The sequence below is a fragment of the Quercus suber genome, unplaced genomic scaffold (genome assembly GCF_002906115.3).
Source record: "Quercus suber isolate HL8 unplaced genomic scaffold, Cork oak 2.0 scaffold_196, whole genome shotgun sequence".
In the NCBI taxonomy this organism is placed as follows: domain Eukaryota; kingdom Viridiplantae; phylum Streptophyta; class Magnoliopsida; order Fagales; family Fagaceae; genus Quercus; species Quercus suber.
This window is the reverse complement of record NW_027069654.1, coordinates 905,379-915,050: the sequence shown is the minus strand read 5'-3', so window position 1 is coordinate 915,050 and position 9,672 is coordinate 905,379. Positions and strand designations below refer to the sequence as shown.

Below are 9,672 nucleotides of genomic sequence, written 5' to 3'. Positions count from 1 at the left end.
AATATACAGATATTGTATAAAAGTGATGAAAAAATTATAAATATACATATATAAATGATATATTTATTATAAAATTCGAATATATGCAACTAATGACTATTTTAATTATCACTTAAACTATAATATTTGACAAAACTAACCAAACAAATCAACTAAAAGTGTATTTATAATATTCATATTCAAATTTATCAAATGTAAAAATGTTAATATGTACCATAATATAAAGTCAAAATAGACTTTTAATTATTCTTAATTATATCAAAATAGACTTTTAATTACTTTTAATTATATTTATCATTTGTAGTCCTGTGGATTGAAAGTAGTAAGTAAGTAAAGAAAATATAATTGATATACTTGAGAAGGAATGAGAGACCATTCAAAGAGAGTGAGAGGCAAATATGTGATCTAAAATTTAATGAAAAAAAAAAACACTTATGTTAGGTTTTTGTTTTGGGCTAAACTGTTAAAGTATTAGTAGCCCAATAATTTTATTTAAAAAACAAGTAGAAAAGCATTTGGGTTCAGGCTATGGTCCAAATTTTTAGTAAAAACTATATGTTAATGTATTATTGCATAGGGTTCGGCTTATCTCCAGTACTATTTTAAAAGGAATTTCATTTTGTTTTAATGAAAGACTACCACATCATTCACTAACTAAATAAAAAGTGGAGGATTGAAATCCACAACTACTTGCCATTGTGTATTTAAAAGGACATATCCAGTAAAAAAAGTACTAGAGGTAAGCCAAATCCCATTGCATATGTGCAGTATATGCATTTCTTTACGCTCTTACCATACATATCGACTATAATAATGACAACTATGAATATCATTAACTAGTGTTGCAAATGAGCCGAATTTTGTTGAGTAGTTAATGTTTAAACTTGGCTCAACAACAACAATAGAATATTTAAGCTTCGCTTGAGCTTGAATCAAGCTTACAAATAATATTCAAGCCTAAGCTCGCAATAAAGTACAAAACTTGAGCTTGGCTTGATTCATTAGTCAAGCCAAGCTCAAGCTCAGTATCATGCGTTTGAGCTTAAGATCTAACACAAGTATATTATCAAGCCTATATCAAGTTTATTATCTAGTATATTGAGTTTGGATGAGTAGTTTCAACTTCTAATTAATTAAAATTTTAGAATTTTAGAAAGATATGAGCTTATTTGTCAAGCTCATATTAATTTTATTACCAAACTCATAAATAAGCATATGTTCAACTTGTTTTGTATGAGCTTGTTTATGAACAATATTTTTTATTTAAACTCAACTTTTTTATTAAACAAGCCTAAAACAATAGCTTAACTTTGACTTGTTCATAAACAGATAAACATGAACAAAGCTTATCATGGCAAGCTCAAGTTATTTATCAACAGCTTACTTTATTTAAAGTTCAAGTTTTCGTGAGGACTAATCTTAGGTTCACAACTTGTGCCACAACTCACCGGTGAAGTCCCACTTTTACCCTTGCACCCATTACAACTCACCGTATGAGCAAATTGTGGCGCCAGTATAGTCCTTTCGTGAGAGAAGAAAATAAAGTGTCTTGCTTCTGGGGAGTGGATACCCACCAGTGACCTTTCTTTTTGACATTGAGCACCAAAAATAAATTTGGAACGATGAGTCATCTTTTTTAAAGATTAAAAAAAAAAAAAAATGGTAATCGGATTGAGTCGGATTTCAAATTTTTAAGTAATTTGAACGAGTCAGAATTAAAATTTAAAAAAAAAAGAAAAAAAAAAAGAAAAAGGAATCGGACAGAGCCGGATATATGTATTTTTAAAGTAATCGGACTCTGTCGGATCCTACATTTGAGAAGACATGGACATGCATCCTGATCCTGTGGGAAAAGAGAGGGATTGTATAAGACTTTTCAGTTCTTCCAATTTTTACTCCACAAAAAAAAATCTCAATTTAATTTGTCTTTTCAGTTTTCACTTGTTATTCCTTTGACTGGTGGCTGGCCTCCCTTGTTTCTTCTACAAGTGTATCGAACGGTCAGGATCAATTCGGACCAATTCGGATCTGGGCCAACTATAAAACAATCTCAAATCCAATTCTAGATTTCTAGTACTTTGTCTTATGTTTACTTGTATGTGTACAAAGTGCGAACTCGTTGGAGAAGTAGCAGAACAAAAACTCAAAACTCCTTGTCTTCTGAAGAGCTGTGGTGTTGGTCGCAAATTGCGAGGTGACTGTGGCGGCGGAGTGCCGCCGTGATATTTGGTGGAGGGAGCTCAATCAAGTTCTTGTATTGCGTAACCAAACAAATGTATGTTTTCTTTTCTTTTTTGACAACTTTATTGCTGTTTTTTTTTTTTAATTTTATTATTGAAAGTTAGAAAAAAATTATAATTTATTTTTAAGATTTTTTGAATGTGATGTGGTAAGTGTGTAAAATTTTTTACTTATATATATATATATATATAAAATTAGGTAACTGAATATTTGAAGTAGTGTTTTCTTTTTTTCTTTTTCTTTTTTTTTGGAAAAGGAATTAGTGTTTTTGTTAACGTGTAATCAAACAAATGTCTGTCTTCTTCTTCTTCGCTGAAACACAGGACTTGGTGTTTACTCATACCATATCTTCCGGTTTCCTTGTCTTCGAAAATGCTATGTTTGATTCAATGTTTTTATAGTTTTGTCAATTTTATGGCTAAGTTCATTGGAATAGGTTATTGTTTCCTAATAAGACCAAGGTATAATTTTGAGAGTTCTTTTGGAATTAGTTATTGAAATTATTATTATTATTATTTTTTTGTGAGGTATAAATTTGGAGAGTTATTTTGGAATTAGTTAATGACAATATATTATTTTTGTGATATACAAAAACTGTTATCGGTTACAATTCTTTGGTGATTAGTATAACTCTAAAGTCTAAACTATTCCAAGTATTTTTTATGTTAAGGAGAATGATAATACATAGAGTTCTTTTAGATTGTAATTACAATTTTTTATAATTGGATTTATGATACCTTCACTTTTATGTGAATAAACATGCCTTTTACTTCTTTTTTCAGTTGGTGAATAGTGAATAGATTTGTACCTTTCATAGTTTGAAGACTTTATTGTGATAATTAATAAAATACATGCATTTTTATTAAATTCTTGATTATTCTTTTTTTTTTTTTTGGAAAAAGTGATTATTCAGGTTTAAAAATTCAAAATTAAATCTTTTCAAAAAAGAATATACAATATTAAAGCACTGGTGTAAATAAAGCCGCTTGCACCAACAATACAAGCTAGTTCTATTAGTAACAAAAGTTACTTCTTACATGATGTGGTTGTGTCAAGTGACTCAATGTAAGTGTTACGCGTTGCACAGTATAATTTTGTTATGTGGTCACTAATCATGGTTTTATAAACCAAAGCTTGATTACTAAAATGTTAAGAAATAATACTCCAATTAAAAAAATATTACCTAAGTAAGAAATTTTTTTAAAAAAATCATGGTTTATTTTAGATTATTTTAATGATATAAATGTGTAATTTAATAATTTGTTATGTTTTATAATTCATTTTATTATGGAGAATTGGTTTAGGAAATATTTTTATAAACTTTTTATGGGAAAAGAAAAAAGAAATTAATTGTTTTGATGACTTTTTATATTTTCCATGAAAGTGGTGTAAAAACTTTCCGAAAATGGTTTATTAACAATTGTCCAAAGGACACCAATTAACATGAAACTTTTATTATTCAATTTGGATGATATCAATAAGTTTTTTTTTAATTTTATATATAATATTTTTAATTAATTCGTATATCGCATGAACATATATTACTAATATGTATATAATTCTTGGAATGCAATTCTTAATGAATTAGGAAAAGGAAGGTACTCAAGTGGCACTTAATGTTTCCAACAAAGATATTCAGGATTCAAATCTTCTCATCTCCAACCAAAAAAAAAAAGGTCAAGTAATGTATAGTTTATAAAACTTTGAATCTACTGTTGACCTTGAATTCTGATATGGATCGGTAAACTCTAGTTCATGCTAAATTTAATTGGTGAGATAATATTATTGCCTCTTACTTTGGAACCAAAATACTTATCCCACTAAACTTTTGTCTTGACTTAAATTCTAAATGACTTTAGATTACTATTGGTAAAAAAGTGGCAAGGTTATTTTTTGAAATAGAGTGTGTGTTGCAAGTTAAGTTACCTACAAACTTGAAGTAATTAGATCCATGTTACAATTATGAAATGTAACTATGCTTTGTTTACCCATCTGCCTCTCGCTCTTTTGCTTGTCCTTCATTATTGTGGCATGAAAATGTTTTGGACATTTCAAATTTCCATCTTTTAAGCTTAAAATAGTTTAAATTTGTCTCACCATCTGTTGTATTATTTTTGTAGGTGTTGACAGGAAGCAAACAAAATGCTATGTCCAGAGACCTCTGCACCTTCACCTTCTAAGATACAAAGCGAGGTAAATTCAGCACTCCCAACTTCTTCTAAACGAAGAAGATTAGTATCTGAGGTTTGGAATGACTTCAAAAGAGTTGAAGTTGATGGGGAGCACCGGGCCATTTGTAATCACTGTCTCAAGCACTTTTCAGGGTCAAGCAAAAGTGGGACCACACATTTAAAAAATCACTTGTCAAGATGTTCTGCTGTACAAAGTGGAGAATCATCTAAACGAAGAAGGTTAGTATCTAAGGTTTGGAATGACTTCAAAAGAGTTGAAGTTGATGGGAAGTGCCGGGCCTTGTGTACACATTGTCACAAGCACTTTTCAGGGTCAAGCAAAAGTGGGACCACACACTTAAAAAATCACTTGTCAAGATGTGCCGCTATAAAATCTCCTACTCTTTGGAGGATGGCAATTCCAAAGTCAACTTCTACTTCAAATTCTGCTTTCGGTATTGAAACTACGACAATCAATCCAATCTTAAATGGTTGTGATCCTGACATTGTAGAGGCCTTGGTTTGTGGGAAGGAATGGTTGGAAAATCCTATAAGGTTGTAAGTACGATTTCTTTCATTAAGAATTTAAGATCCTTTTATATATGCCTTCTATGCACTCCATAACTTCCTTTTTCATTCTATTTAACGTCAGCACTTCTAACAAGGACAATGAATGCTCTCCTGAACTTACTTATACCTCATTTTTTTCGGCGGGGGCTTCTTTAAGCTTGGAAACTCAAGAGGCATAATCTCATTCTATCATTTGTTTTACTATCTGCATTTCTCTTAAGAAATCATGTTTGTGTTGACATCGCTTCTACTTGCAGAAACATGCTCCCTCTAGTGCCAACATGGAACTCATGCTTACAAATCATAGGGTGTAAGTACAGATTTCATTCATTAAGAATTTAAGATCCTTTTGTATATGCCTTCTATGCATGCCTTAACTCCCTTGTTCATTCTATTTAACTTTAGCACACCTAACAGGGACAGTGAACACTCTCCTGAAATTACTCAGAATTCATTTGTTTTTCCGTGGGCTTCTTTAAGCTTTGAACCTCAACAGGCACAATCTCAATCTGTCATTTGTTTTACTATCTACACTTATTTCAAGAAATGAAGTTTTTGTTGACATTGCATCCACTTGTAGAAACATGCTCCCTCCAGTGCCAACACGGAACTCATGGTTGCAAATCCTAGTTCAACTTCGTATCCTGAGCCAGGTCCAACTAGTCATTCTTCATTTGTTTCAGCGGGGACTTTTTCAGGCTTGGAACTTCATGAGGCACAATCTCATTCTATCATTTGTTTTACTATCTAAATTATTTATAAGAAATGACGTTTGTGTTGACATTATTTCCACTTGCAGAAACATGCACCCTCTAGTGCCAACATGGAGCTCATGCTTGCAAATCTTAGTTCAATTTCATGTTCTGAGCCACTTCCGATTGGTCATACTTCATTTGTTTCGGTGGGGGCTTCTTTAAGCTTGGAATCTCAAGAGGCACGATCTCAGTCTATCATTTGTTTTACTATCTACATTTCTAGTAAGAAATGCTGTTTGATTTGACCTTGCTTCCGCTTGCAGAAACTTGCACCCTTTAGTGCCAACTCAGAACTCATGCTTGGAAATCATAGTTCAACTTCGTGTCCTTGGCCACTTGCAACTGGTCATACTTCATTTGTTTCGGTGGGGACTTCTTTAAGCTTGGAACCTCAAGAGGCACAATCTCAGTGTATCATTTGTTTTACTATCTGCATTTATTTTTAAAAAATGATGTTTGTATTGACATTGCTTCTATGTGCAGGAACATGCTCCCTCTAGTGCCAACTCAGAACTCATGCTTGCAAATCATAGTTCAACTTCATGTCCTGAGCCACTCCCGACTGGTCATTCTTCATTTGTTTTGGAGGGGACTTCTTTAAGCTTGGAAATTCAAGAGGCACAATCTCAGTCTATCATTTGTTTTACTTTCTTCCTTTCTTATTAGAAATGACGTTTGTGTCGTATTGCTTCCACTTGTAGAAACATGCTCACTCCAGTGCCATCATGGAACTCATGCCTGTAAATCTTAGTCCAACTAGTGAGTCTCATTCTTATTATATTTCATTTAAGGTTTAGATGAAACATACCCCATTTAAGATTTAAATGAAACAGACCCAAAACTCTAAGGCTTAAAAACTTTAAATGAAACTATTTGAAACTATAAGGTTTAAATGAAATTTATCTAAAACTACAAGGTTTAAATGAAAATTACCTAAAACTTGCCTGATAAAAAATTGTTTGTTGCAGTGTACCAGAATCATCACCCTCCTTCTTTGTTCGATGAAGTATGGAAATTAGAAAATATTGGCAAAGATGGAGCTTTACATAAGCGTTTGAGTTGTGAAAGCATCATTACTGTGAAGGATTTTTTGACCCTACTCTTCATAGACCCTGCAAGACTTCAAAATGTAAATAATACTGCACTTACCTCAATTACTTTTACTTTTTAGTATTCCTTACTAAGTTTTGTTTAGATTTCTGAATTTAAGGTAATATTCTGTAAAGAGTGATGCATTGTTGTATCCATATACTTGTCTGCATTTGTTAAAAATCTGAAAATGAGAAAGAGTTTACTGATTTAACAGCCCTTATGTTTAGATAAATCAGGATGTCTGCTCATTATTGTGGGTGTTTTTCTCTTTTTCTCTTTGGATGGAAGCATTCATAAGGGAAAATGTTGTTGGTTCACCATTGGGATACAGACATTTTGATGTTAGCTTGTGTTCTTAAGTCAGGCACAACATGTATCTCTGTTGGACATGCGTTGACATGGCTGGCTATAGAAACATCCCAATTCAAGTTCCATTGAGACATGGATACCTCTTCGCCATGTCAGACGCTGCTATCTGTTTGACTTCCTTAGTATTATTCTCTGGAGCTAGGGTTATGTTTTGTTTCTTATAATATAGGGTCCTAATCAGTGTTCTGAGCACAATATACTTATAGTCATATACTACTAAAATTTATGTACCATATATACTCATACATTGAACTCCTATGTGATCTTCGGTGAACTCAATTTATGTCCCTTCAGCTCTCTTTGAATGGAGTAATTACAGGAATTTTTTTTCAACGTGCAGATACTTGGCACAGGTATGTCAGCTAAGATGTGGGAAGTCACTGTGGAGCATGCTCAGACATGTGTACTTGAGAAGAGGATGTTCTTGTACAGCCCTCCAAGTTCTCAACAAAAATATGGTGTGGTCTTTAATGTCGTGGGACAAGTGATGGGACTACTTTTGGAATGCCAGTATGTTCCAATTGATAAGCTGTCTGAAACTGAGAAGGCACTCCTCTTATTACCTCAAATCTGGGTTTATTTTTATTTTTATTTTTTTCCTGACTTATTATGATCAACCTTTTCCATTAGGCTGATGCCCACAACTTGGTTATTTCTGCATTCAAACACTGGGAGGAAGTTGTTTCTTTTGATGATGAAGCCTCTCTTGTGGGCAGCTCTTCACTGTTAACCAATGTTTACACTGCAAGCTTGCCCAGGACAGAGAGTTCTAACGTGAGCAAGTTTTTGGCTACTCACAAGATTGGTAGGGGTTTGGACGATTATTGCTTGCACAGTATTGACAGTAAGGGTCTCAGATATGAACAGGCTTTGAATTCCCAAGAGTCATTGAACCATTCTTTCGATGACAATCATCTGAACTTTTTTGATACTGATCTTCCAACTCAGAATGTCAATTTAAAATCGCAATCAGATCTTCAGGGTATTGTTGACAATTTCTCGCCGGCACGTGCTGCCATTGGGAGAGCTCGGATGAGATGGACAAAGCTATTCAGCACGTTAATATGGTTCTCAATACGTGTGGCGTTAAGAAAACAGGTTCGAGAACTTCCGAGATACAATAATGGGTTAACAAAAAAAATATATGCAAAAGAAAAAAGCATAGTTTACATATACTACTAAAATTATGTCCTATATATACTTGTACATTGAAGTCCTATGTGGTCTTCTGTAAACGCAATGAAGAGTTCCAAGTTAAAAGTTCTATTTAGCTCTCTCTGAACTCTTTAGTTCAGGTGTTACCTTCCCAAGCCCCAAGCCTTAGTGCTTGGGGGTTGATTGGGGGGAGGGGGTAGTAGTACAAGCATTTCTAACCAATATATATACATAAAAGCTCTCTCTGAATGGTGTAATTACAGTAATTGTTTTGGACATGTGCAGGTACTTGGCACAGATAAGCCAGCTAAGACGTGGGAAGTCACTGTGGAGTGTGCTCAGACATGTGTACTTGAGAAGAGGATGCTCTTGTACAGCCCCCCAAATTCTCCAGATATCATGTCATCCATTTACTCTGTTGGGGGCAGTAGTGGTTTGGATGATTATTACTTGCCCAGCATTGAACGGGCTTCGAGTTTCCTAGAGTCCATGAAAAATTCTTTCAATGACAATGATCTGAACCCTTTTTATAGTGATCTTCTAACTCAGGATGTCAATTCAGAATCGCAATTAGATTTTTAGAGTGCTGCTGACAATTTCTAGTCAGCACGTGCTGCCATTGGGATAGCTCAGATGAGATGGACAGAGCTATTCAGTGTGCTAAAATGGTTCTCAATAAATGTGGCTTTGAAAAAATGGGTTCAAGAAATTCCAAGATACAGTAATGGATTATGAAAAAAAAAAGGAGAAACAAATGGTTAGATTACATTTGAAAATAGTGTTAGTGGTGCTGCTGCTAAAATTTTGCGTGCAGTTTTAGTAAGACAAGTTGAAGGTCTTAGTAGACGTAAACACAGAGGTAGTTTTAGTAACTTTCTTCTTGTGAAAGATCATAGAACTGCCATCCTGCTATATCAAGTTGTAAATATGTAGACGTATTTTTTAGACGGTATCAGGGCAAGTTTCTGTCTTTTTCTGGTATTGGTTTTTCCTCAAATATGGAAGCAGTAATGCCAGTGTGCTTAATATTTCTGCAGCTTTCATATTGGGTTATAGTTCTGTATGAGGTCGTTTGTTCAACAAAGGTTATTTTCATGTCTTAATTCAAAGTAATGCCAAGAGCTTTATAACCATTGGTTATGGTTGGTCCAATGGTACCATCAGCCTACCTAGACCAGCAGATCAATGGAGACAAGCTTATAGAGCCAGTCCCTGGGAGCTTTAGTAGTGACCAGTGCTTGAACTGGCTAGAGGGGAAGAAAGCTTGATTTTGGATGGTTACTTGTTAAACAAAATTAACTCCTTTGGATGATAATATG

At 33.7% G+C, this 9,672-nt stretch overlaps 1 protein-coding gene across 5 annotated transcripts; it reads left to right on the top strand.

The window, feature by feature from the left end:
• The first annotated feature begins 1,797 nt into the window (after window positions 1-1,797).
• LOC112006826 (uncharacterized) lies at window positions 1,798-9,456 on the top strand. Of its 5 annotated transcripts, XM_065779031.1 has the most exons (16): window positions 1,798-2,275; window positions 4,362-4,434; window positions 4,565-4,652; window positions 4,745-4,970; window positions 5,065-5,155; window positions 5,240-5,292; window positions 5,388-5,478; window positions 5,563-5,697; window positions 5,782-5,916; window positions 6,001-6,135; window positions 6,221-6,355; window positions 6,439-6,496; window positions 6,706-6,866; window positions 7,539-7,745; window positions 7,829-8,296; window positions 8,639-9,456. In XM_065779031.1, the coding sequence occupies exons 4-16, from the start codon at window positions 4,825-4,827 to the stop codon at window positions 8,933-8,935; spliced, it is 2,112 nt and encodes a 703-aa protein (XP_065635103.1). In that variant the 5' UTR covers window positions 1,798-2,275; window positions 4,362-4,434; window positions 4,565-4,652; window positions 4,745-4,824; the 3' UTR covers window positions 8,936-9,456. The 5 variants fall into 5 exon arrangements, with proteins under 5 accessions (XP_065635103.1, XP_065635099.1, XP_065635100.1 ...); XM_065779027.1 differs by having other exon boundaries at window positions 4,362-4,970; XM_065779028.1 differs by having other exon boundaries at window positions 1,801-2,275; window positions 4,362-4,967.
• Window positions 9,457-9,672: the final 216 nt, after the last annotated feature.

Excerpts from the sequence above, each read along its gene's own strand:
- LOC112006826 (XM_065779027.1), top strand. The coding sequence starts at position 4,384 with ATGCTATGTCCAGAGACCTCTGCACCTTCACCTTCTAAGATACAAAGC. Across the intron at positions 4,971-5,064 it reads TTGGAAAATCCTATAAGGTT|CACTTCTAACAAGGACAATG; the intron begins GTAAGTACGATT and ends ATTTAACGTCAG. Across the intron at positions 5,698-5,781 it reads CAGGCTTGGAACTTCATGAG|AAACATGCACCCTCTAGTGC; the intron begins GCACAATCTCAT and ends TTCCACTTGCAG.